Raw genomic sequence first — 24,887 nt, forward strand, 5'->3', positions numbered from 1 at the left:
GAAGGGAAAGCTAAGAGACGATAAAACGAAGGAAGAGAAGGGGGCAGAAAGCACCATTTTAAAAGACATGTATGTTTCACACGTGTATGTAGAAACACATGTATGTAGCAACCTACCTACGAATAGTCGGAACGGATTAACGAATCGAGCAACTGGTGAGAAAGAAATTCCTCTTGTCTCGAAGCAACGTGGTGAACATGTATCTACACACGTCGCAGAGTTACACCGTGAAAAGAACACAAACGGCGACAATGATTTTGAACGATAGTACTAGTGGTAGTAATAGTAATAGTACTAGCAGTATTAACAATAATAATAGAAAAAGAATCATAATAATGATAGTAATAATAGTAGTAGCAATAGTAGTAGTGGTAGTGGTAGTAGTAGTAGTAATAGTAATAGTAATAGTAATAGCAATAGTAGTAGTAGTAGTAGTAGTAGTAGTAGTAGTAGTAGTAGTAGTAGTAGTAGTAGTAGTAGTAGTAGTAGTAATAGTAATAATAATAATAATGTGATAATAATAATAATTTTCATTAGCTCTCATAACACATTTTTTTTCCTTTTTCTCTTCATCTTGATGCCCGTTGCTGTTTTCTCATACAAATGTCCCCTCACGCAGCATCATCGTCTTTTATAACATTGTTGCTTAAGCCTCTCTCGAGTACATGCACAATTCTGCGCTTTCTTCGCTGTTGCATTTTATCCGTCCTTTCGGCAATCTATAGCGAATCTATCGTACATCGTATTAAAAAATTCTTATGTTACAACTTGTAAATATCATATTTCTATCGTACAATAAAGCTCGTTCGTGGCGCTATTCCCTAATATTTTACCATTGTGCTCGTTCTAGAGTTCAATTCTCTCTCTCTTGTATGTCTTACAGTTTCAATCTTTATCCATCTTTATTGGTTGATCGCAATTTGCATTCACTATTCTAAGGAATACATGGCAACAGAAACAGAAAATTTACAAAATATACAGGGCGCCGATCGAATCTTGAAAGCCTCCTGGAGATATCAATTGAGAAGATTTTTAAAACAAATATAAAAGTAATTTCAAAAGGAAATAAAGCAAAATTCAAAGATTCTAAAATGTCGATCGTTGTCGACGATAATTAAAAAAATTTGAAACATTTTTATCGTTTAGTTTTGAACTATCTCTTCTCGTTGATAATTCCTAGACAAGGTACTTTCAACTTTCGTTATCCGAAATGTTTACGTCGACGCATTTTCTAAGAATTCGCTTGAAACAAGTGATTTGCGTTTCTCGTGCTTGGAAAAAAAAAAAGAAAAGAAAAGAAACTTCGGCAGCCGCTTCAACCAGCTGGATAGCACGCGTTCTTCTAACGCACGAGTCCATTTCTTTTTTTTCTTTTTTTTTCTTTTCCTTTTTTCCTTTTCTTAACGAAATAATCATTAAATATCGATATACTTTAATCTCGAGGCGTATAAAAATAATAATACTATCAATCTGGCGTAGTAAATACACAATGTTATCAAATTCTCAAAGTATATGTTTAAATAATCACCATAAGGGGCGGAGAAAATTATTTATGTATGTATATCGTACAAACAATAATTTCCTTTCGCGAAGGCATCCCAACGTTCACTCATTTTTCGAACAACTGAAAAGAACAGTTCCTACGACCTATCGTCTTTATGTACACGGGAATTATCGTCTTGCGGTCAACGTAAACGTCTACGAGAGAAATCGTGTGAGTTGATCGACTCGCGCGTACGAAAAAAAAAAAGGGAGAAATTGGAAACCTCGGAAATCGTCGAACGTAATATCGATCGTAACGCTGCAGTCTGACAAATTACATAAACACTATTATTATCGTCATCTCACATCTCGTGTTAATAACAGTTACACACTTTTGCTTATTCCTCTCCTAAAGACCCTCCAAAGTCGTACAACTCGTTTCCTGGTGAACCTCGTTCCTTGAATTTTCTTTCGGTTTTCATTCGAGTTCCATCGTCGTCAGAATACGATTAAAGGCACGTTTGATTCCTTCAACGAACATGTACCTACGAACAACGATCGATACAAGTAAAAATGTCAACGAACTTTTGGCTTTTCGTTGAGAATCCTTGTATTCGTTAAAAAAAAAAAAAAAAAAGAAAAAAAGAAAAAGAAAGAAAAAATTGGTAACAACGTGTTTTTGCGTATATTCGGATCGGATAGTTTGAAGACACGTGAACTCTTCATCATCTTCCAAGTGAACGTGGAACGTTAAAAAAATTGTCTTTGCACGTGTGACATTCCCATGTGGATCATTCGCCTGAGCAACTGATTGATTTTTATTTACGTTTAAATTGAAATTGATCGATTAAGAAGGACGTCGGAGCAACGAGTTCCAATCGATTGTTATCGGCACTAGCTAAGGTCACTTGCCCATGCTGGCATTTGCTGGCAGGGTCGCGGATCGTTGTTGCACCGATAAATATGGCTTCAAGGTAGATCTCGTGGACTCTCTGAAACGTGCAAATCGTTAGAGACACTCGATGAAACACTCGACTTTCTTGGTGGATTTTTACCCTCACATTTATCAAGAAACATCACGAGTACTATAATATGAAACTATAATATGAAAAGGACAAAAAGAAGTAAGCTCCAAAAGCAGAATAACATTTTTTTTTTTTTTCTTTTTTTCTAAGATAGTAAGAATAGATGTTAAAGCCCCATTAAAAAAAAAAAAAAAAAGTATTTGCATTGACGCTGACAATGATATTGTAAATCTTGTATTTAGAATTACTTTTAAAATTTTTAGACTTTTCATCGACAATTCAACAAGAAACAATGCGCTATAAAAAGTAAAATACATTTCGTTATTCTGTGTGTTTCGTGTTTCTTAATTATTACCATGCAATTCTTGAAAAGGAACAAAAAGCTATATAAACACTCTGAAATTATGACATAAAAATAATCTCAAACTATAAAAAAGCAACAGATTCAATTGCTGAAAATCTCAAATAAAAAAGATCTAAACAAAGTATCTGAACAAGTGCACGTACAAAATATATTTCAATTTTAATTTGTAACATTCGCAAGTTAATTTCGATGCGTTATTAATTCCTCGACTACTGTAATTTTCGCTAATGCTGCACAAAATTAAAAATTTTTAAAGCAACATTGTATATTTATTGAAAAACATGTTTGAAGCAGCAGCAAGATGGAAATAAAATGAACAAATGATCGCTTTAGGTGAAAACATATGCCAACGTTTAAGCGCATGCAAACGAGAATTGAATCGTATCGACAATGCTCTATTCTAATTTTTAAAAAATATCAAACAAAAAACCAGCATCTCGCAACAATAATAACAACAACAGAAAAAGACAGTCGAAGCAATCGCGTCGATTCCTCTAAAGTTAAAACAATTGTACAACACACTTGACAAGATCATCCAAACTGTTTTTATAATACGTTTACAAATTAGAAACAAATATGTATAACATGTGTTTTAGATTGCTTTATACACACACACACATATATATATGCATACATGTGGCAATCTAAAATATAATCAACAATGAGACGTTACGTTACATTATTTTTTTTTTTATTTATATGAGCACAATGCACTTATGGAACCTTACCAACAGTGTCTTTCTTTCTTTCTTTCTTTTTTTTTTTTATTTCCATATTCGTCAAAAGTGCAATTGTCTGTGTCAAATTGTCTGCATGGATGTAGAAGTGCAAGAAAAATCAAACGACTCTAACCTCGCTAAACCCAATCATGCGATGCCACAATACAAGAGAACTACTTAGTCTCCGGCTACGTTGAGGCGCACTGCTACGCTACCTTGGCGAGACACGTTGCCCCGTGCCATCGACGTGCGAGTTCGCTTTATAGCCACATTTTTGCACACGTCTAGACAGTCTTGCAACCCAGTATTTTTGTTCGTCGGGACTACCAGCCAGAATCAATAGTTCACGAGCACTGTTTGGATCGTAGTGCAATTTACACGGTGCTATGGCATCTTCCTTTTTGTCCAAATGCTCTTTGTGAACTTTTATACGACACCCTGTACAGTATAAAAAGTATAACAACACAGTGTTAAAAATAATTCAGGAAACGATTTCAAAAGTCAGGGAATATCTTCAAAATATCATTTGATATCAATGTACAAGCAAAATAAAGGTTTGGAAACGATACGTTCGAAGCTAATAACTTAATAAAATTATGAGAAATATCTTTCCATACTTACTTCGGCACTCCAGAGCAGGTGGCGGTCGAAACATGTGCCACAATTGTTTTGAGCATACCTCGCAAGTGGTTGGCATGTGATACGATATAGACACAAATTCGTGACCTTTCAACGATTGCGTGCCTGGTTTGTCTGTGAGTTGTGGCAGTTCCACTCCGGGCAGTGTGTTTCCTTCGTCACCAGGACGTCTTGCTTCGCCTTCGCCAGCATATAATAACTAAACGAGAAAGGAAATATGTTTCTACATGTGTATAAATTTATAATTAGTTAAAAAGGATTAAAAATATATCTCAAATAACTGAAATCTGAGAGGATCCTTTTTCTAAACCAGAACACGTATAATTGAGTTAATTTTGAAGCGAAATCAAACGAATCGAACACGTGTACTTCAAGAAAAAAGAGAAAAATTGATTTTAAATCAGAATATTCCTTCATCTATGACAAAAGGGAACGAAACAATAAAAAAAAAATCCGAGTTCTATTTGAGTTTTCTTGCTTTACGTTTTCTAAATCATATACGAAAGACAGCTAAAGAACTGCAAACACGTCCATCCATCTTTAAAAGATGGCTCGTAATGAATGTCTCTACATTGTACAATTCTCGGTAAATCAAATTGGAAACTCAACGTTAAACACTCGCAAGCACACTTTTAAATTAATCACTTGTGAAATAAATCGTCTGCTCGTCTTAAATATCTAATGTAGATAAAAAATTGTAGATTGCTAGAGTCAAGAAATAGAAAACTAGAAAACTGTTAAACGTGTTATCTACCTGGAAAATTCTCGGAATATCTTTGGCATCAGCTCGGATGACATCACCCTGAGTAACAGATCTAACGTGGAAGACTTTGTTCAAATCCAATATCAAGACTGGATCGGCATTTAATTTATCATTTTCGCTATTGTAAAATATGATCTTCTTCGAGGAAACGACGACGTATTGTTTTTTCCATCCGTGCCTTTTAATGTTCTGTTTGTTTGGCACGTTTAACCAACCTTCCAGTCGCATAGTTCCGTGTTCCGACAACACGGAATCTTCTCCGTCATTTTCTACGGACGAAACGCTAGCGGTTTCCGAATTGAGCGAGGCGATTTTCATTTGTAAAGTTTCTATTTCAGAATCCTTCGAATCGAGTTCCATTTGTAACCTCAATTTCGCTTGATTTTCCTCCACCAATTGTGCCTGTAGAAACAATGCAATTATGTTAGAAACAATACACGAGTGCAATTCACAAAAACAAACAACATTCAGTACTTTACTCACTTGTATATCTTGCAAATCTTTTTGCCACTTAGCTGCCAATTGTCCGTACTTTTCTCTCTCTTGAGTAAGCTCCTGTTGCAAACGCCTGCAATCTTTCTCCTTCTTTCTTAAATCTGCTGCAGAAGCTTTGTTCTTGGATTTACCGCTTGAAGATAGATCTTTCCTGTTCATAATCTCTGCCAACTTGTTAACCGCTTGTTGTTTCAACAGTTGCTCAGTTTTTAATTTACTGCCGAGCTTCTCTATCTCTTCGCTATTAGACTGAGCCTTAGAAAGTTGATCTTGCAGTTCCTTGAATCGTTTACTCAAGTCTTCTTTCTCTTTCAGATACTGATCAACGTTCTTCTTAAGTTCGCTTTCACTGTCTTTAAGCCGATTTATAATTTGTTCCTTTGCGTTCAGTTCTTGATGATGCTTGGCTACTCCGTCTTTGTACTCCAGTTCCTTCATTGTTCGTTCCTTTTCGAGATCTGCCACAGTTTCTTCGGCTATCGATCTTGCCAAAGCTTCGCTGTCTCCTCTTGCTAGAGACAATTGCAACTGATGCACCAAAGAGCTACGTTCTTCTTCCAATTCTTGCTGCAATCGTATTTTTTCGTCGAGTTCTTCCCGAAGTTCTTGCGTCTGCGTTTTATAAAGTGTCTAGAAAAGGAAAAGAAATAACGAGTTCAGATTGACGACGCACGACATATCGAGAGAGAGAGAGAGAGAGAGAAATAACAGCCTGCCTGACGACAGTTTGCGTGAAACGCGAATTTACCGAAAAATAAGCTTCAGCCTCCAATTGTTCTTGCAATTCTTTCGTTTGCAATTGATCCACGTTTCTTTGAGTTTTCAAGTGATGTAATTCTTCCTCTATTTGACGTTTCGCTTCTCTCAGCTGAGCAACTTCACCGGCTAATTGCTGTTCCCTAGCACGTAATCGACCCGCTTCAGAAGACTGCTGTGCCAAGTCAGTCTGCAGAACGTTTCTTTTCTGCTGTTCTTGTTCAACCTGACCTTGCAGCACTTTTACCTTTTCAACTTCTTGTCTGTGTTCACCCTCCAGTTTCTGTAATCGCTGTTGAATCTGCCGATAATCCACAGAGAGCATAGACGTTTGCCTTTCTTTTTCTTGCGCGAGCAGTTCAGCGCGTTGCCTTCCGCTTTTTTCTTCGTTTAATTTTGCTTGTAAAGCTGTTGATGTTAGATTAATGTACATGTATATATACATAATACATAACTGACTATAAATTGGAAAATTTAAATGTAACAATATACATACATAAATAGAGATACCATCGAGCGCGAGCATTCCGAAATTTAAAAAATTGCAATTAGTGATAAAATGGGTCAAACATGAAGCAAGCGAAATAGCGATCCAGTACGTGAATGATACAATGAAATTTTTAAAACTCAAAGGGAAGTGCGTAACGTTCAAATTCGACATAAAAGGGAAAAGCCTCACATGTGCCTATCGTTAGAGAATCTTGAAACTAACACTGTGAATAAAATTACCTTTAACAACTTCTAAATTAGCTTCTTCTTTGGACAGTATGCGTGAACGTTCCGTTTCTTGATGAGCTACCACTTCTTGATTGTACCTTGCTTGTGCAGCTTTTAACTCGAGAGTTAAGCCCGCGGCTTCTTTCTCCAATGTTGAGATTTTTTCAGTCAATTGTCTATTATCCACGAGCGCTTTCTCCTCTTTCTCGCGACTGTGTTCGAGTTCCACGTGAAGAGCAGAGAGTCGGCTCTCCAATTCGGCAGTTAACGATGACGCTTGCGATCGAGAACTACGCTCTTTCGACAATTGCCCCTGAAAAAAAATTACATAGCATAGAAATATCATTTGTTTACGAGCATCACCGGTTATTTCCGACAGAGCGGGGAGAGAGACAAAGAGAGAGACTTACTTGCAACGTAGCCACTTCCTGCTGCAAGTTATCTCGTTGCGCTTGCAATTTCGCTCTTTCCATTTGCAACTCGTTTGCCATTTGTTCAGCAGCTTGGCGAGCCACAGTGATCTCGGTAGTTTGTTTCCGTAACCTCGTTACTGTCTCCGTTTCTCTTTCCAACTTTGACTGCATTTCTTTAATCTGTTTCTCTAAACTCGTCACACGTTCGGAAGTTTGTTGCGAATTACTCGCATCGCGTGCTCTTTTTGTTTGCTCCTCGTCGTACTTTTTTTTCAATTCCACGATTAGCGACTCTGCTTTCCTACGCAATTCAGTTTCATGCTCCATCCTGCGTTGCGCTTCTTTGTAATTGTGTCTCAGTAAGGTCAGCTCTTTGTCCGCTCTACCAATTTCTTCGCGCAACTCGGTTTCCCGACGCGTCATGGCTTCCAATTGCGTCGTTAAAGCTTTCTGCCTCGATTCCAAAGATTCCACTTGTCTCTTTTCTTTATCCAACAAGTTTTCTAATTGAGAGATTTTAATATCGTCGTTTGTACCATTATTGATATGATTTTCCAGTCCATCTACAGACTCCTTGCCGTTACAACCCATCAACTGATAATCTTCAGAGTATGTAAAACCAATAAATGGTAAATGGTTGCCAGAGAATGCTTTGGGTACTGGAAAACTCTCCTCTGGTCCGTCCTCTTTGTCGACGTCTTCAAAATTGCTCGTGTCGTCATCGCCGGAGAGTTCTGGCACGACGGGAGGCACACATTCTCGTAAATTTTCAAATGTCCATTGATCGTTTTTAAAAAAAGGGTGGCTTTTTATTTCCTCCACGCCGTTTCTACCCAAACGTTTCGTTCTATCCGTGAGAAAACCGCATATCAAATTCTTGGCAGAATGAGAAATGTCAACCTCTTGCGGGAAATGTAATGAATTTCTGTGATCCATAATCTTTGAGTACGTCCCAACCAGTGAGTCTGCATAAAACGGAGTATCGCCGACGAGCATCTCGTACAAAAACACACCAACCGACCACCAATCACATTCTCTTCCGTATACACCTTCACCACCTTGAGACTGAAGTACCTCGGGTGATATGTAATCAGGTGTACCTACCGCAGTATCGGATCGTACAAGACCGTCCTAAAACACATATACGTGACATATTTTTCACGTGACACTACGTTTATACAAATTTGATAGAAACGAGAGATACACGTACGACATCCATCCTCATACAAGTGCCAAAATCTGCAAGTTTCAAATGACCATACTTGTCCAGCAACATGTTGTCTGGCTTTACATCTCTATGAACAAAACCCATGCGATGTATCGCGTCCAACGCAAGCACCACTTCTGCGCAATAAAATTTCGCCCATTTCTCTGGCACATCGTAATTTGACATTAAATTCACTAAATCACCGCCAGGCATATAATCCATTACCATGTAAAGATATTTTTGATCTTGAAATGCAAAATGAAGCTGAACTATCCACTGAGAATTCGCATGTGCCATTATATCACGTTCTTCCCAGAAAAAAGCCGAATCTGATCGTTTGATCTGCAAAATTTGCAAAAATGAAACAACGTCGTGCAATATCGTACATGTAAATTAATCATTTGCAATACGATTTGTACGTTTATTACCATTTCAAATTTACTGAGTAATTTCATAGCGTATACTTTTTGCGTAGATTTATGTCTTACTAACTGTACTTCGCCGAATGATCCACGACCAATCACTTTTATCAAAGTAAAGTCGTCTGTATGCATTCGCATTTTACAAATATCTTGAGCTACCGAGTCATCTAAAAATATAAATGAAAAATTATCATGGACACATTTCAATAATAATATCAATAAGTATATGAACATGTATTGTTCAGTCCAGTCAATTCTATATGAAATAACTATTCTATAGTGATTTACTTTCTAATAACAAAATTCCCAAATTTTCTTCACAGTGAAATGACAAAGTACATGTTACTTTTTATTTGAGTTTATTATGTCGTTTAATACTTACATCTATTCGTATATGCTTCTATATTTTTCATACGTTTTACGCTGGGATGATCACAATCTGCCACCAGGGCTTGAACCGTATCCAACAAGCAGTCGATATTTGTGATGCTCTTTGGATCTTTTATACGTTCCTCCAGCACCCTCAGGCGCCTGCGCCTGTCTTCGTCTCTTATTACATCCATTTCTCTCCAATTAGAAACTAGGAATAATTTCCTTTGAAAATGTAATATACTTTTTATGCATCAAAAGCAATGCAACCGACACAAGAGGCTACATGTAGTATAAGCACGATTTATGCACTGCTGCAATACTGGATGGGCAGTCCATGTTTCCTAAAACAAGTGAGAAAGACAGTGCTAAAATATTTCTAGTGATTACGCAAACATTACACAAACATAATTATTACTATCATAAAAATTACACAAACATATCGATTACATAAACATAATTATTACTATCATAAAAATTTACATAAACTGCAAGTGACTTTTTTTTGATCCATAACAAAATAAAATTGACATACTTTTAGACAACATAAAGATATAATTGTGAATGGTCATAAAATCAAATCAAAAATAATATAAAAGTTTAACAAAATCACTTTCACATGCATTCCGTGAAAAGCAAGTTAATTAAATGAGATGCAAAGATATAAAGTACAACAGAATACACAGTGCACGATGACTCAACGCGATTTACATGCCGAGATAATCGAGAAACCAATGGTCAACGACGAATATTCAATTATTTGGAAAGAAACGGGTTCCCCTAGGCTAACATTCGTCGTAAGTGTATCGCGTTTGAATTTATCACCAATAGAATTTTACCAATTCACCTCGTCACTCTCACGTCGAGAAACGTTTGCACAGTAAAAATCAGCGGATGATAAAAATTGTCCAACAAATGTAAATTCGATATTTGCATTTCGGTAAAGATTTCAGCGAGAAACGAAAAAAATTGGCAAACAGTCGATATAAGAAGTCTGTTGAAGAAGGAGGCTCGCGGGGTGCCAAGGTGGATCCCGTGCAGGTAGGTTTTGCACTTCAGGGTCCGTCACAAAGGATTTCCCAGGTATCCCCGTTAGTTGCCGCGGTTGATCGATTAATATCAGAGGAAAATTCGTTCCAACATACCTAATGTCACGAATATCTTCGTCCAGTGTTCCGTCTAATTGAATAAAAATACTACAAAATGCATTGTCTGTCTGCATGAATCGGTCGCGACTGCACACAGCTGAGCCGTGCATGCGCCATTGAGAAAATTCACAACGGTCGTCAAAAGCCTCGAACGAAAACTTGTAGATCCAGTTTTTTTTCCAGATTCGGCGTGCAACGAGCGGGGAGTTGAATCGTCGAATTTTACTCGCGAAAAACCGGCGCCTACTCTCGACTACGCGAGACTCCTGCGTGATTCGATTTGAAAGTATACAGCAGCATTATCGACATGATTTTTTGGTTATTCGCCACTGTGCCCGACACTGTGCTCGCGAACGTGTACGCTGTATCCCGAAAATTGACAACGTAAAGATCAGCCGCTGTCTCTCTCTCTGTGCGTATAAATGTACATGTGTATTTATTTGAACGAAATGGAACTCGAGAGGTGCCGCGGATAAAAACTACGTCGGAAGTCGCCAAGTTGACGGAACGTCAACGACTTCGGAAAAACGATTGTAATGGATTGTTACGGGCATAACCAAGATGGCGTAGTGTTCGACGCATCAAGTGAGATACAAGTTTTTGCGCTTGGACCGTTCGCTTGTAATTTAAGATTTCTTTGATTAATCTGAGAACCGTTTTCAAGGTTGTGGCACCAAGCGAATCACGCAATCGAAATCCGTACGATGGACCGTGTGTTTCTGTAATGTGGAAAAATCCTTGATTTTCCCGCGCGTATTTTGATGCTCGTTGAACATTTCTAAGGAACATCTTTTTTTTAGCGCCGTTTCTATCATATTTTCTACTTGCAGCGACGACACATATCGCAAATAGACATATAGGTACGTATATTTGTCAAACTTGTGTGTTAAAACACTGTCTCCTTCTTTTTCGCAATATTTAGATCTCTTCCTAGCGATTAATTCTCCCGTTGTCGTTTCTCTATTCTCGCCTTTGTTGTTGCAGTTTTGGTCTATCGTAATTACGTGAGAAAAGTAATTTATTCTCACGTAAGAGTCATTCTGAATTCTGCAGAAAAATGGATCTGCCCTGTGATTGGCAGATCAACAAAGAGAATCTTTTGGAACGCAGTCAACATTTATTGGAGACAGGACAGTGGTCCGATTGCAGATTTGTTGTTGGACAAGAACCCCATCAACAAACATTGAAAGGACATAAATTATTTTTAGCAATGTCCAGTCCTGTCTTCGAAGCTATGTTCTTCGGGGGCATGGCGGAGAAAAATGACATGATATCAATTCAAGACGTTCAGCCAGAGGCTTTTAAGGCTCTCTTAGAATACGTATATACAGATCGAATTCATCTAAGTTCTTTTGAACTAGCCTGTGAATTATGTTATTGTGCCAAAAAATATATGCTTCCTTCTCTGGTAAAAGAATGTACAAAATACCTATGTTCTGATGTGTCTCCGAGAACAGTTTGCAGAGCGTACGAATTTGCTAGATTGTTCGACGAGCGTGTACTGATTGAAAAGTGTCTTCAGATAATTTGTACAAATACAAACGAGGTTCTGAAACAACCCAATTGGGAGGAAGTTGAATTGGGAACAATATTGACAGTGTTGGAGCAAGAAGAATTGCGAATAAGCTCCGAAGTGGAGTTGTTCACCGCAGTGGAACGTTGGGCAAAAGCTGAATGCACAAGAAAATCTCTCGATCCTAATGACGGAAAGTCTTTAAAGTCAGTAATTGGTAACGCACTATCAAAAATTAGATTTTTAAGTTTAAGCGCTCAGGAATTTGCAGAAGGGCCGGGAATGTCACCATTGCTTACTCAAGATGAAATTTTTGCAATACTCATGAATACGCTGTGTACTGGAAATAAGGCACCTATGCCTGAAGGATTTTCGACTAACTCGCACAGTAGAGCGTATAAACCACCAATTACGCGTTTATGCGCACTTGTAAGTTGAATAGACTTGTCGCATAATAATCCTTCGACTTTCGTTATTCTTCATACAGATTTTATTTTGTAGAGGTACAAGCCGTCACGTTACAGTTCGTACATGACACATTGTTGGCCAACTGAATATTGTGAATCTGATTTTGTCAACAATGCTGAATCCAGCGGTACGTTGCGAGACGTACCGCCATCAGTGATTGAGAGTGCAGTAAGAAGGGAGGCTGAAAATTTGGCTGCTGCATCCGCTGTGGTAATCGAAGGTGGTGTACGAGAGGGATCAAAATATTATTGTCTAAGATCTGTTCTTCGACCAACGGAATGTCTCAATGCAAATGTGTTAGATTGTTCTGTGACATTTAGCGTAGATAAAAATATTTATATATTGGGCGTACAAGTACCTACGCAAATGACTGAACTAGTAAGTTAAATAATATTGAAGACAAAGTGCAACATTCAGACTTTATATTAATTGCCGCATACCATTTTTTTATTGCAGACTAACGACTTGAATCATCCTTTTAGTAGTACTTCATACACTGAAATTTTGTATGCTCATCTCCTCGATTCTGATAATACACGATTAACATACACGCACTTTTCAACAAAAGTAAAGATTAATACTCTTGTGGAAATTACGTTTAATCGGCCTGTTTATATTCAAAAGAATAAGGTACATATATGATTATTTTAAGCATCGTAGCATGGAAATTTTTAAATACTTTTCAAAATTTTTGTTTTTCTTAACTATAGATTTATCGAGTTGGGGTAGTTTTTAACTCGCTTGGCTGGTATCCAATAGGAGTTTGCACCCAGTATATGACCTGTGATACCGTATTCTTCACGTTCGGTGTCGGTAACAGTGCAGATAATGTTCGAGATGGTCTCATTCGATCTATAGTTTTTACATACGACAACGTGTAATACTAGTAACAAAACAGTGTGCTTTATTCTGTTCTATACTATCAATGTGTTGCTGTATCTTTTTACTAAATTGTGTCAACACTGCTATTAAAAACTATATACATAGTTATATTCGTACATATTGGTTCTAGTTATGACGGAAAGTAAATTTGTATAAAACGACTTTTTAATTTGCATAAAACTGTTAATGTTTGTTACATAAATTTAATTAAATAATTAAATTATATTTTACAATTAAATCGATGAATTTCGTGCTAATACGTAATAAATACTTTTGTTTATTATTCTAAAATTAGTATTATCGTGCTAACTAACCGTAATTTTTAAGAAATTGTTATTGTACAAAAGAATGTTATATAAAATAATTAATATTTGAATATAAAAACATAATTATACCAATAACATATAAAACATGGTTTATTTGAGTTATTAAAAACAACTTGTTATTATAGAAAATTATTAAATTATATTCCTTTTATACTTGACAGCTAAAAATATTGCGTAAATATTTCTTTACTTTAATTGAAGTATTTAACACTTTCTTTTCATATGCTAGTGTATTGATATATATCATATTAACAGTGTAACAACATATGTACTAAAGTATGAAATGAAAGTTAAATTATCTGTAATTTGTCTTAAATGTATAATTGTTTACTTTTTTATATAATTTTTATAACGTAAATATAGGACAGATTAAAACATAATTATAGGACTGCGGATTTTTATGGATTTATAAAAAAATTTTAAAATGCAAAATTGTATAGAATGCATGTAATGTAAAAAAATATTCAAAATAGAATACTTTCTATTTATATTAATATTTAGCAAGTAAAATAATTTTTTGCCCAAATTTTATTTTTTCGATTGTGTCCTCAAAAATATGAATTTCAATAAAAATCCACAGTTTAATTACAAGTATTAGAATTTATATCGTATCATATTTATTCGTTTATTATAAAGATTTTATAAAATATAATCAGTCTATATAGTTAAATATATACTTTTTGTAATGTAAAAAAGTAAAAAAATAATACATTTATGTGAATTAAACTTGTACCTTAAACATTGTTCTTACAACAGTTATTAAAATTTGTGCATTATAATATCAATATACAATTGTATATAGGTAATATATATTAAATAATTTTTGATACGAGCAAATAACAATTTTATATATGTATGATATATTTGAAAATACTTTACGTGTTTAGTTGTCTTTTATGTTTTGTGTATAATGAAATCCCATGTATCTTTCCATCGTAACTTTAAAACTTCCTTGGCACTTAAATGAGTTGTACCATAACTAAGTACGATAAACTTTTTAAATATATAAACAATAAAGATCACCCATATAACAGTGCAGAACTTGAACGTGTATACTAAAAAATTGTGCCGACATCGAATTCTAGAAATCAAAGAAACTGTGTTAAATTTTGTTTATAAGCATATTTCTATGAACAAATAAATAAATATAATAAATTGTGCAATTGGAACGATTAATTTTTTTCTTTTTAAGGAAACCATACCATTCTCTTTTTCGAATAAAATGTTAATTTAAAAATATTTTATACATGATCTATCAACATACCTAATTATGTAAAATAGGTGTTCTATCGTTGCTGCTGTAAGCAATAATTTAAACACAAATGCTGGTAAATAATGATGAAGAAACAGAGTCCTTTCAACAAATATAAAAGGCAAAAAGTGTAAGAAATATCCAGCTAATAATGTGCTTCCAATGTTGAAAAATTTGTTCCATTCCTCGTGTGTAATGTCAAAACACATTCGCCTTCGTCTCAATATGTAAAATATTAAAAGAGATGAATATATTACTATACATGCCGTCCCTGAATACCAAATTGCTATATTTCCTAGTAAATGTACTTGGGCCTGTTATAAAAAAAAATATATAAATTATATATATATATTAATAACCAATAACAAATATTGGATTCTAATAAAATCAAATAATGCATATTTACATTACTGTCATTGGAGATCCAGTATGCAATTCCTCTGGACATTAACGGCCAATCTAAAGGATCGCTAGAATACATGTGACTGCTTTGTCCCTCTTGACCACTGAAAAGCATCTTTATTTGCAATTCTACAAATTTCTCCCAAAAACTCAAAGTAGTGGCTTGCAAAGGTATCATTTCTGCGTTAATTAGTTCTCTCTCCCTTTGTTTCTGATCCTCGCTTTTGGTATATCTATGTTCTTCAACATTCCATATGGAATCTGTTTGATCTATTAATCTATCTGCCACTACCTCGTGCTGATTAAAACCCCAATCAGGCAACTGCCTTCCACTGAATTTTAACGCATAATCCGTATTTACGTGTATTAATCGAATCTGGCTTTGAATTGCATGCCAGACATTGCCAGTACTATCTTTGTTGGTAATTTCCACTTTCCAAAAATTTTGAGCAACCATGGATACGTTGTAGTCAATATAACAAGATACTTCTTGACTCTGAGGTGTCATTGGGGCAGCAACATCGTGCGAATTTAACGCTCGACTTGTGATTCCGTGTACTAATTGTATCAAATCGCCATGTTTTATCGGTTCACTCGGTTTGGTAACAACTAGATCATTTCGTTCTGGTCTTTTCACAATCCACCAATTGTTGACATCTTTGAATGAGTAACACGTAACTTGTTGTTGATGAGAACTGCCTCTCCCATCTGGATATCTTAAAGGATACATGTGATTGTGACTGTGAAGCCAACAAGCTCTTCCGTACGTGTGTCTCAAGGTGATTTGCGATCCATGCGTAACTTCCAAAGGTTGGCCTTTTGTAATGCTAGCAAGACCACCATCTAGACTTGCTTGAAAAGCACTCGTCATTACTGAATCGTGTGGTCCAGCTTTAGAAAGTATCGTTAAATGTATGTAAAACACAGTCAAATAAACAGTGAAAATGACACTTAATATTACACATACTCTTATCAAAAGATGAATGCATAATATCGTGTTGGATAAATTTTTTCTTGGTATCAAATTCCAATAATCGTAAGCAATTAGAAATAATGCAAGGATCAACGAGTACAGTCCAACATATTTTACACTGAAAAAAAGATTATGTTAAACGTAAAACAATAGATTTACTTGTAAAACACGATTTAATCAACATATTTAAAGATCTCACCATAATGCGCATGTTAAACTTGCAACACCCAAAGTTAACCATATCCACCAAGATAAACACGTTGGTTGATCCATTACTTTTCTAAATTTCATTATACATATCAAACCAAATAACGAAAACTGCATTAGAATGCTTTCCATTAAAATAAATCTAGACTGCGTTAACAAAGCATTATCTAAAATAATAAATGCATTAACTGATTGTACATTTTGTAATAAAAGCGTAATACAATAAATTACCAAATAACAACAAAGTTCCCGCCAAAGCAGCAGTCCATTGTTTCAGACCTAATTCCAAAATCAAATGATATGCCGTTGGGATTAATAAACTGCCACATAACGCTGGCACTAATCGTAATGCGAATAAAGGGACTACATCCGTATAAGGACTTCCTATTCTGTCAAATTTAAATTGGCCATCGAAACCAGCCAAGTATGCTACTGCAGAAATCAGTTGTTTTCCCAAAGGAGGATGTGAATCAAAAAAGAATGTCCTTTTCATGTAAAGTCCTATATATTTCCCATAGTGCAGTTCATCGAATCTGTTTTAAATAGCATCAATAATTAATATAAAATCGCATGACGATTGTATGTATGTGTAAATCGACGACAATCTTTATTATTAATTAATGATTAGAATATTTACATTAGAAAACAATGTAAGTATAAAAAAATAACACGAATATATACATAAATAATACAAATACAAAGAACAACCTACACAATACTCCGTGGCTCTTCCAAACGATAAAATCGAGTAATAATTCCAGTTGCTAGTAAAACAACCGAAATTAAATCAACCTCGAGACTGATTTTAATTCGAGTTTTCGGCGCTGTATTCGCTGGAACTTCCAGCGTTTTGGAGTTTTCACTTACATTTGCAGCAATTTTTTCGTCTTTCTGTTAAAAAAGTAGATTGTGTTATAAGTATGTATACATATACTATATTTGTTAAATAGATACACTGAATATACTAAAGTTTGAGAAAAAATCATGTCAAACATTCAATGATGAAAGATAAATTCGTGTTTGGTATTTATATTGACGGTATTGAATAAAAAAAAAAAAAAACAAAAAGAAATTTCAAATTGTATTGTACGATTTTATTACTCACCTCTTGTCGAACATTTTCAACGCAACTGGTAGAAGTATGTTCATAATCAAACTTGGCGCTTTGCACTTGCGACTGTTTGTTGTCTAATATCCTTCGCCTACGACGAACTATCATTGCATAAATTTTGCCGTTTGAAATACTGTACGTCGTGCTACGTACTTGTGTCGTATTTTTATTTTTTTAATCGCTGTTGTAGCAAAATAATTATGAGAGTTGTTGCTGAAGCACTGTTTAATGTCCAACGTTGACCCACGTCATCAATTGATCCACAGATTCGACACACAGATTTCTTTCTTTCTACAAAAACTTCAGTTTCTGAAAAAGCAGTATTTCAGCTTCTCTGCCGTTGAGAGTAAAATATTAAAAATATTAAATGTTATGAGAAAACATTAAATAAATACATAAGAAAAATGAAAATGATCATCAGGTGTAGGTTATATACATCTATACACACACTTGGGTTAGGTGCAATATAACAGTACCATCTCTGAAACTTCCTTTGATCCTTCTCATCCCATTTTTTAGGTTTTTTTTTTTAATTAAAAGATTTAATTGTAAAACGTTCTTTTCATTTCCAATACATAGAAGCTAAAGGTATCAATTTGAAAAAATGATAATTGGGACAATTTTAAAGTTATACCGGTGTTAAAAAATTTTGGGTCGGAACCCATTGGAATAATATTGTATACGTATCAATGTAACGAGTTGGGTTATGTTAGGTTAGGTTATGTTCACTTTCATACTCTCACCGGAACTATACGATGGAGATGCTGTTCAAGATATTGGCAGACCTCGTCTGAATAAAATTCTAGATTGTATTATTTAAAAGAAAATTGTTTGAAAGCTTTATCTGAGACGTATATATTCGGTGGAATTAATTGTAACAAGCCAGATTATATATTGAAACTATTAAGTTTAGGTTAGGTTTAGGTATTCGGTTAATGTAAACAAAGCAAACAAAAGTTTAATACATAATTATTTCTCATTAATATGTCTTGCGCTTTCTTCTTTTAAATATATACAAACCACTGATATTGAAAGAGATTAGGGGTTCTTTCTCCATACTGCATCGCATTTTATTCGTCAAGTAAGAACATAATTTCAAAATTCTTTAATGCTGAAGTCACATTGTTGTAATTATTAAATATAACGTGTTTATAATTGTATATTTGTATTGCAGATTGAGATATGGATAACAATAAGATTTATTGTCCGATCTGTTCTGAAGGATTTTCTTCTGCGGTAATAGAAAATCATGTCAGCAAATGTTTGTTCTTAAATGAATCAACGAGCAAAGAATCTCCATCATCCATTAAAGATGGGAGTCCTGCAAGAAAATATGTGAAATTAACTAACACTGAGCCAAAAAAGAATAGTTCAAGATTAATGAAAAAAGCAACAAATTTGATAGAATCATCAGTAACAAATACAGATTCTCATTGTCCAAAGACATCATTTCACAGTAATGTATGTATTTTTCTTTCATTTGTAAAACAAAGAATGATAATGTTAAAATGAGCAGTAGCTGTTAACGATAGTAATTTCTAGACAGATAAAGAAATTACAAAATTATTTGGCAATGATCATGTACCTCTTGCCGAACGTATGAGACCTACAACACTTTCAGAGTATGTTGGTCAATCACACATTCTCGGGCCATCAACTGTCCTGTATCAATTATTGAATAAATCTGAAATACCAAATATAATTTTATGGGGCCCACCTGGTTGTGGAAAGGTATACCAAGATAATTTTTTCATTAGAGGAAATACTACGTTTACTAAGTTTTATTTAATTTCAGACGTCTTTGGCAAATGTTATAGCTCATATATGTAAACATAAGTCAAATGGTAAAATGAGATACGTCAAACTGTCTGCAGCAATGGCTGGTGTAAGTGAAGTAAAAGAAGTAATCACCATAGCTTCCAACGAGTTAAAATTTAATAGACGCACGGTGATTTTTATGGATGAAATACATCGTTTTAATAAAACTCAGCAAGATGTATTTTTACCACACGTTGAGTCTGGTACCATCACGTTAATTGGCGCTACAACAGAAAATCCTTCCTTTAGTTTAAACTCCGCACTTTTGAGTCGCTGTAGAGTCATTGTTTTGGAGAAATTAAACATATCTAATTTGATATCTATATTGAATCAAGCTGTATCTTCTCTAGAAGGAGCAATACATGGCTCAAACAAATTGGAAAATACCGATCAAACACCAAAATTTATTATAGATGAACCAACCATAGAATGGTTAGCAGGAACTTGTGACGGCGATGCACGTATAGCATTAGGTGGTCTGGAATTAGCAGTTCAATGTAAAGTGCAGAGTAATGAAGAATTTTTACAGAATGGTCCTGTAATCATAACGTTAAACGACATTCAAGAAAACCTGAAAAAAACTCATATGTTATATGACAAGAAAGGTGACCAGCATTACGATATGATTTCAGCTCTGCATAAATCTGTTAGAGCAAGTGACGAAAATGCTTCTCTTTACTGGTTAACAAGAATGATATTAGGTGGTGAAAATCCAGTCTACATTGCGCGGAGGTTAGTTAGAATGGCATGTGAAGATATTGGTTTGGAAGATCCGAAAGCTCTCGGTAATGTCAAACGTTCAGAATATTATCTATTTTATCTAAAGTCTTATTACGTGACTTTGAAAAATAATTTTCAGAAATTGCCGTAAATACAATGCATGGTTGTAAGATGATAGGAATGCCCGATTGTGATGTCCTTTTGGCACAATGTACAACTTATTTAGCAAGAGCACCAAAGTCTAGACTAATGGAAGATGCACTCAGAGCTGCTCAAAAAGTAGTAGCTGAACATAAAGGACCTCAACCTGGAGTACCTTTACATCTACGAAATGCTCCAACAAAGCTTATGAAGAATCTAGGTAATAATTACATGTTACTTGTTACCAGTTTAAAATCAGTAAAAGATATCTTTTCAATGATGTATTTTTTACAAACTCTATTTTAGGATACAGCAAAGGTTACAACATGAAACATAGAGATGAATCGGGATTAAATTATTTACCAGAAGGATTAGAAAATATAAATTTTTTCGATCATTATTAAAATTACACAGGTATAAGTTTTCGACAAGTTTTAATGAAAGATTGGTTACAATACATTTATTATATTATTTACTATACTATACAATACAGAGTGTAATGTAAAAGCTATGCTAATTACATATTAAGATATAGACTTAAATAAAAATATTGTACTTTATCAAAATACAGATTTAATAATTTTTAAATATATTTTATAAGCAAAATAATACAGAATTTAAATATATTACTGTGTACTCGACATTTTTTTCCATATAATAGTTTTATTGTTAGCAGGCATGTCAATAATATTTATCAACTTAATACCATTCTTTTCTGCCAATGCCTTCAGATCATTGATATCTCTGACACCCCAACTTGAATCTTGGAGTTTCAAAGATTTATGAAAATTGACGTTACTTTCTGGTGTTATTTTCCCGTCTATAGCATAAGGTCCATATGTAAATAAAAGACCATTATCTTTTAATAATTTACCCGCGTTGTCAAATAAACCAATACAGCATTGATAAGGTGAAATGTGCATCATGTTTGCATTGTACATATAATCGATACTGGCTTCTTTAAAAATATCATTACCCCAAGTATGAAAATCTGTTGTGATATCTATTTTTAAAGGACGTTTTACGTTTGTAAGTCCATTCGTATGAGCTGCAATACTTTCAAGTAGTCTCGACTCGTATTCCGAAGGATAAAATAAAATTTGAGGAAATTGTTGGGCAAAATGGGCCACGTGTTGTCCAGAGCCAGACGCAATTTCCAAAAAAATTTTATCTGCACTGTGCTCAATATATTTTTGAAGAACTGATAGAATTGGATCTTTATTACGCTCGGCTGCAGGATAAATTAGCTGTTTGGCAGCCATTCTAGACCTTAAATTAAAGTCTAATTATTTGCCGATCTAAATTTTATATACAATTATTTCAATATTACAATTAGCATTTCGCTATTATGTACGGCTCTTCCATACATACTTATTTAAAAGAAAATGAATATAAATCTTACCTATGATTAGCAGCACAGCGAATAATTGTATTCATGTTTATTTCTCGCGTTCATATTAATTTTTGACCTGAAAAATTTTGCATATTATATATTACAGAAAGAATAATATATATTACAATTTAAAATTATGATGTAAAATATAACATATATAAATATAACAGTGTATACAATTTAAATTTCACGTAAATTAATTTACATTTATTATTCTTTTTGTGCATCATATTTAGTTTAATAGAAATCAATTTATGCAAACATAAATTTTTGTTGTGTTTATTGAATGATTATGTATTGAATGTACATCAAAAATACAATGTTACATAATAATTTACATAATAAAAAAATAATAATTTCATATTTTCTAAACTAGTTACAATAAATTAAATCAAGCAATATGTAAATTATTTAACACGCAAAAAGTTAATGATTTCTCTTGTCACTATTCCCTTTGCCTTGACCTTTTAATTTTTCTTGATTCTTTTTATGTTTCATTGAACCTGGTATGTACACAGAATGTCCTGTTTTCTTCAAATGTTCAAACAGTTTATTTTTACTAGGAAATTCGACTTTACACGTGACGCAACAATGCGCTAAATCTGACATTTCGGTACTTTGCGATCCTTTCTTATTTTTACTTGCATTGTCTTTTTCAAAAGATTTCTTCTTTTCATTTTTAGCCTTCTTACTTTTACATTTTTCATTAATTGCATTATTTGTTTCTAAATTATTAGGTAATACTTCTGTCTCATTCGTTTCTTTGATTATTTCTTCGCATTCGTCTATTTTATCATTGGATAATTGTTGATTATTGTCAACGATGTTGTTTAACATTGTCTGTTTTTGTTGCTGTTTTTTGCGTTGTTTTTTTGATAATAACACATCTTCCTTGATATTTAAATCTTCGTCACTAATTTGTTCCGCTATTGGATTCTGAACATTTCTTTTTCGCCTTTTCTTTTTTTGTTTCTTTGGTTGTGCAATTTCTTCACTCTCCTGGTCAGAAATAAGTTCATCTTCAGAAGTTGTACATTCATTGTCGCATTTGATTACTTTCGGTGAAACACGATGGAAATCATCCATCCAGGGTCCTGCTGCAGATTTAGATTCTTCTGTGCAACGTGTATCTTTTGATTCAGCAACATCTTTATATTCATCATCGTCTGACATTAATTCTGCCTCCGAAGTTTCGCCTTCGGTATTGGTTTTGTTCCAGTTACTTTGAACAGGATTTAACAAAAAGTCAGGGATTTGGGAATTTGTTGCCAATTTTTTCGCACATTGCGAGGCTGACTCAGAGTTGTCACTCTCTTGAGAACTTTCAAATTTCGTATCTTCTTCTATCATAGATACTTTTATCGTTGCAATATTATCTTTATGTCTTTTAGAGTTTTCATGATTTTCAAACGCCTTTTGCGTTTTAAAGATTTTATTGCAAGCTACGCAATACAAAGAATTATCGTCTATTGCATTTTCATTATCTGTGTCATCTTCAGAAGATAAATCTTCTCCAAATTCTTGGTCAAGATTAGCTTCGATATTTCTGAGTTCAGCCTCTATATTTGAAAATTTGGACCATTCTGACACCTTATGTTCCTTTAATTGTTTCTGCCTCTCTAACAACTGCTGTCTCTTCCGTTCTTCCACTTTCTTCAAATTCTCTTTTGCACGTTCGCTGAGCTTAACTACATGAGCTTGTACTCGTTTGTCGCGTTTACGTATAAAAGCAACCAAGTTTCTCACTTGTTCGTTTCTCTCCTTTTTGGCTTTATCTCGAATTTTTCTGTTTTCTTTCTCAATGAGACGTACAACTCGCCTATTGGGTGCATCTCTTATGTCGTAGGGATCTAACCATGCAAATGATCTTCTTGTACTGTAACTTTGCCAGTAGGCGTAAAATTTATGAACAATTTCTTCGTACGAACTTTGCGAATCCCCAAACCCTGGAATCTCTTCTAACGAATCGCTCTCTTTTGCAAATTCAATGTCTTCGGTTGCTAATTTTTCAAACACGTTGCGATAGACTGTGTAAAATCCTTTCTCATCGTCTCCATATCCCTTGAAACAAGTAGTCGAGAAATATTGGAAGAGATCGATAGAGTCGTCCTTGTAATCTCCGTCGATACCACCTTTTAAAATAGCTTCGCGGTGGTTGTCGTACCAGCTACGCTCGTGAGGATCACTCAACACTTCCCAAGCCTGTTGAACAAGTTGAAACTGTTCTTTCGCTTCCTCCGGATTGCTCAAATTCTTATCCGGATGCCATTTCAGAGCTAATTTTCTGTAAGCCTTTTTCAAATCGTCGTCGGAAGCGTTTCGTGGCACTCCCAATATCTCGTAATGACACTTCATCGTGATAACTCTAACGTTTCTTACTCGCAGTATTACGAATCGTCATGCCGCAATATATACGATTAAATAAAGATCTTTATAGACAATGATTTATGTTACACGTATATTTACTCGTTTATCAGCCGCTTCTTTACATCGTACACGATACAAGGATACATTTACATTAATCAACTTAAACTTAAGCCATATCTTACCGAGTATTTCTCTATGGTTACTTATATTTGGACGGTGACTGTATTTATTAAAAATTTTATAAAGAAATAGAGGACGACCGTCTCTTAAATACAGTTATATATACAGTGTGATACGTACGACACAGATGTGCAGTGATAATAAGATTCAACTTTTAGGTTATGTACCTTTATATACAACGTATTCGTGTGTGCGTGAAGTTGGCTCTACTTTGGAAACATTTGTCACATTTGTTTGAAGATTTACGACCTATTTTTTCAATCACGTACAAACTTATATTCACATTCCAGCAGATAAATTTCTTCGGATGATACAAGCGACAATTCAAGTAACCATCGATGCAATTCTACTTTCAAGCAATGACACGTGTTTTTCGTTATCGAGATTGTTGACAAATCACATTCTATCTAAAGGTTGATGAATTTTTCTGTCTTTCGCGTTAACGCGAGGCAAACGTGTCGTCCACGTGCTCGTTTCGTTAATTCAGCGAATCAAACGAGCTTTCGTTCCAACCCTCTTTGTCCAGGGGTAAATTTTCGGGAACAAAATCGAACGTATCGTAATCGAACGTTTACAACGTTCACTTTATATCGAATTAACGAGGATTTTACTAGG

The 24,887-nt window shown here is 34.5% G+C and overlaps 6 protein-coding genes across 15 annotated transcripts; 2 read left to right on the forward strand and 4 right to left on the reverse strand.

Moving 5' to 3' along the window:
• Window positions 1–512: 512 nt before the first annotated feature.
• Window positions 513–10,651, reverse strand: LOC122533205 (rho-associated protein kinase 2). Of its 6 annotated transcripts, none has more exons than XM_043662678.1 (13): window positions 10,517–10,651; window positions 9,385–9,715; window positions 9,009–9,169; window positions 8,584–8,922; window positions 7,371–8,504; window positions 6,973–7,273; window positions 6,236–6,651; window positions 5,476–6,117; window positions 4,984–5,394; window positions 4,212–4,428; window positions 3,806–4,028; window positions 2,309–2,474; window positions 513–2,027 (listed from the first exon to the last, which is right to left on the reverse strand). In XM_043662678.1, the coding sequence occupies exons 2-12, from the start codon at window positions 9,563–9,565 to the stop codon at window positions 2,387–2,389; spliced, it is 4,113 nt and encodes a 1,370-aa protein (XP_043518613.1). In that variant the 5' UTR covers window positions 9,566–9,715; window positions 10,517–10,651; the 3' UTR covers window positions 513–2,027; window positions 2,309–2,386. The 6 variants fall into 6 exon arrangements, with proteins under 6 accessions (XP_043518613.1, XP_043518612.1, XP_043518614.1 ...); XM_043662677.1 differs by having other exon boundaries at window positions 2,156–2,474; XM_043662679.1 differs by lacking the exon at window positions 10,517–10,651 and adding an exon at window positions 10,219–10,371 and having other exon boundaries at window positions 2,156–2,474.
• Window positions 10,652–11,174: 523 nt separating this feature from the next.
• Window positions 11,175–13,594, forward strand: LOC122533212. The gene is made up of 5 exons (XM_043662703.1): window positions 11,175–11,379; window positions 11,504–12,461; window positions 12,534–12,878; window positions 12,957–13,130; window positions 13,211–13,594. The coding sequence occupies exons 2-5, from the start codon at window positions 11,577–11,579 to the stop codon at window positions 13,379–13,381; spliced, it is 1,575 nt and encodes a 524-aa protein (XP_043518638.1). The 5' UTR covers window positions 11,175–11,379; window positions 11,504–11,576; the 3' UTR covers window positions 13,382–13,594.
• A 608-nt stretch (window positions 13,595–14,202) lies between these two features.
• LOC122533211 (ATPase WRNIP1-like) lies at window positions 14,203–20,958 on the forward strand. Of its 2 annotated transcripts, none has more exons than XM_043662702.1 (6): window positions 14,203–14,212; window positions 18,828–19,114; window positions 19,196–19,384; window positions 19,449–20,256; window positions 20,331–20,552; window positions 20,639–20,958. In XM_043662702.1, the coding sequence occupies exons 2-6, from the start codon at window positions 18,836–18,838 to the stop codon at window positions 20,734–20,736; spliced, it is 1,596 nt and encodes a 531-aa protein (XP_043518637.1). In that variant the 5' UTR covers window positions 14,203–14,212; window positions 18,828–18,835; the 3' UTR covers window positions 20,737–20,958. The 2 variants fall into 2 exon arrangements, with proteins under 2 accessions (XP_043518637.1, XP_043518636.1); XM_043662701.1 differs by lacking the exon at window positions 14,203–14,212 and adding an exon at window positions 18,383–18,734.
• On the reverse strand, window positions 14,382–19,347 carry LOC122533208 (protein O-mannosyltransferase 1). 2 transcript variants are annotated; one of them, XM_043662688.1, is made up of 8 exons: window positions 19,239–19,347; window positions 17,648–17,944; window positions 17,255–17,433; window positions 16,774–17,075; window positions 16,535–16,709; window positions 15,367–16,453; window positions 14,973–15,274; window positions 14,382–14,789 (listed from the first exon to the last, which is right to left on the reverse strand). In XM_043662688.1, exons 2-8 carry the CDS (start codon window positions 17,759–17,761, stop codon window positions 14,603–14,605), a joined length of 2,346 nt encoding a protein of 781 aa, XP_043518623.1. In that variant the 5' UTR covers window positions 17,762–17,944; window positions 19,239–19,347; the 3' UTR covers window positions 14,382–14,602. The 2 variants fall into 2 exon arrangements, with proteins under 2 accessions (XP_043518623.1, XP_043518622.1); XM_043662687.1 differs by lacking the exon at window positions 19,239–19,347 and adding an exon at window positions 18,130–18,322 and having other exon boundaries at window positions 17,255–17,435; window positions 17,647–17,944.
• LOC122533213 (methyltransferase-like 26) lies at window positions 20,752–24,572 on the reverse strand. Of its 3 annotated transcripts, none has more exons than XM_043662704.1 (3): window positions 24,440–24,572; window positions 21,735–21,801; window positions 20,752–21,601 (listed from the first exon to the last, which is right to left on the reverse strand). In XM_043662704.1, the coding sequence occupies exons 2-3, from the start codon at window positions 21,767–21,769 to the stop codon at window positions 20,959–20,961; spliced, it is 678 nt and encodes a 225-aa protein (XP_043518639.1). In that variant the 5' UTR covers window positions 21,770–21,801; window positions 24,440–24,572; the 3' UTR covers window positions 20,752–20,958. The 3 variants fall into 3 exon arrangements, with proteins under 3 accessions (XP_043518639.1, XP_043518640.1, XP_043518641.1); XM_043662705.1 differs by having other exon boundaries at window positions 24,275–24,445; XM_043662706.1 differs by lacking the exon at window positions 24,440–24,572 and adding an exon at window positions 22,613–22,743.
• On the reverse strand, window positions 21,989–24,278 carry LOC122533210 (dnaJ homolog subfamily C member 21). The gene has a single exon (XM_043662699.1). It carries the CDS (start codon window positions 24,078–24,080, stop codon window positions 22,152–22,154), a length of 1,929 nt encoding a protein of 642 aa, XP_043518634.1. The 5' UTR covers window positions 24,081–24,278; the 3' UTR covers window positions 21,989–22,151.
• Window positions 24,573–24,887: the final 315 nt, after the last annotated feature.

This window comes from Frieseomelitta varia, unplaced genomic scaffold, assembly GCF_011392965.1.
Source record: "Frieseomelitta varia isolate USP_RPSP 00005682 unplaced genomic scaffold, Fvar_1.2 scaffold_504, whole genome shotgun sequence".
NCBI classification, from domain to species: Eukaryota; Metazoa; Arthropoda; class Insecta; order Hymenoptera; family Apidae; genus Frieseomelitta; species Frieseomelitta varia.

Excerpts from the sequence above, each read along its gene's own strand:
- LOC122533213 (XM_043662704.1), bottom strand. The coding sequence starts at position 21,769 with ATGAATACAATTATTCGCTGTGCTGCTAATCATAG. Across the intron at positions 21,602-21,734 it reads CGCTGTGCTGCTAATCATAG|GTCTAGAATGGCTGCCAAAC; the intron begins GTAAGATTTATA and ends CTTTAATTTAAG.
- LOC122533212 (XM_043662703.1), top strand. The coding sequence starts at position 11,577 with ATGGATCTGCCCTGTGATTGGCAGATCAACAAAGAGAATCTTTTGGAA. Across the intron at positions 12,462-12,533 it reads TTACGCGTTTATGCGCACTT|AGGTACAAGCCGTCACGTTA; the intron begins GTAAGTTGAATA and ends TTTATTTTGTAG. Across the intron at positions 12,879-12,956 it reads CTACGCAAATGACTGAACTA|ACTAACGACTTGAATCATCC; the intron begins GTAAGTTAAATA and ends TTTTTATTGCAG.
- LOC122533210 (XM_043662699.1), bottom strand. The coding sequence starts at position 24,080 with ATGAAGTGTCATTACGAGATATTGGGAGTGCCACGAAACGCTTCCGAC.
- LOC122533205 (XM_043662678.1), bottom strand. The coding sequence starts at position 9,565 with ATGGATGTAATAAGAGACGAAGACAGGCGCAGGCGCCTGAGGGTGCTG. Across the intron at positions 9,170-9,384 it reads AGAAGCATATACGAATAGAT|ATGACTCGGTAGCTCAAGAT; the intron begins GTAAGTATTAAA and ends TTATATTTTTAG. Across the intron at positions 6,118-6,235 it reads AGGCTGAAGCTTATTTTTCG|ACACTTTATAAAACGCAGAC; the intron begins GTAAATTCGCGT and ends TTCCTTTTCTAG.
- LOC122533211 (XM_043662702.1), top strand. The coding sequence starts at position 18,836 with ATGGATAACAATAAGATTTATTGTCCGATCTGTTCTGAAGGATTTTCT. Across the intron at positions 20,257-20,330 it reads GGAAGATCCGAAAGCTCTCG|AAATTGCCGTAAATACAATG; the intron begins GTAATGTCAAAC and ends AATAATTTTCAG. Across the intron at positions 20,553-20,638 it reads AAAGCTTATGAAGAATCTAG|GATACAGCAAAGGTTACAAC; the intron begins GTAATAATTACA and ends ACTCTATTTTAG.
- LOC122533208 (XM_043662687.1), bottom strand. The coding sequence starts at position 17,761 with ATGATAGTTCGTCGTAGGCGAAGGATATTAGACAACAAACAGTCGCAA. Across the intron at positions 15,275-15,366 it reads GGATCTCCAATGACAGTAAT|GCCCAAGTACATTTACTAGG; the intron begins GTAAATATGCAT and ends TTTTTATAACAG. Across the intron at positions 14,790-14,972 it reads CACCTATTTTACATAATTAG|AATTCGATGTCGGCACAATT; the intron begins GTATGTTGATAG and ends TTTGATTTCTAG.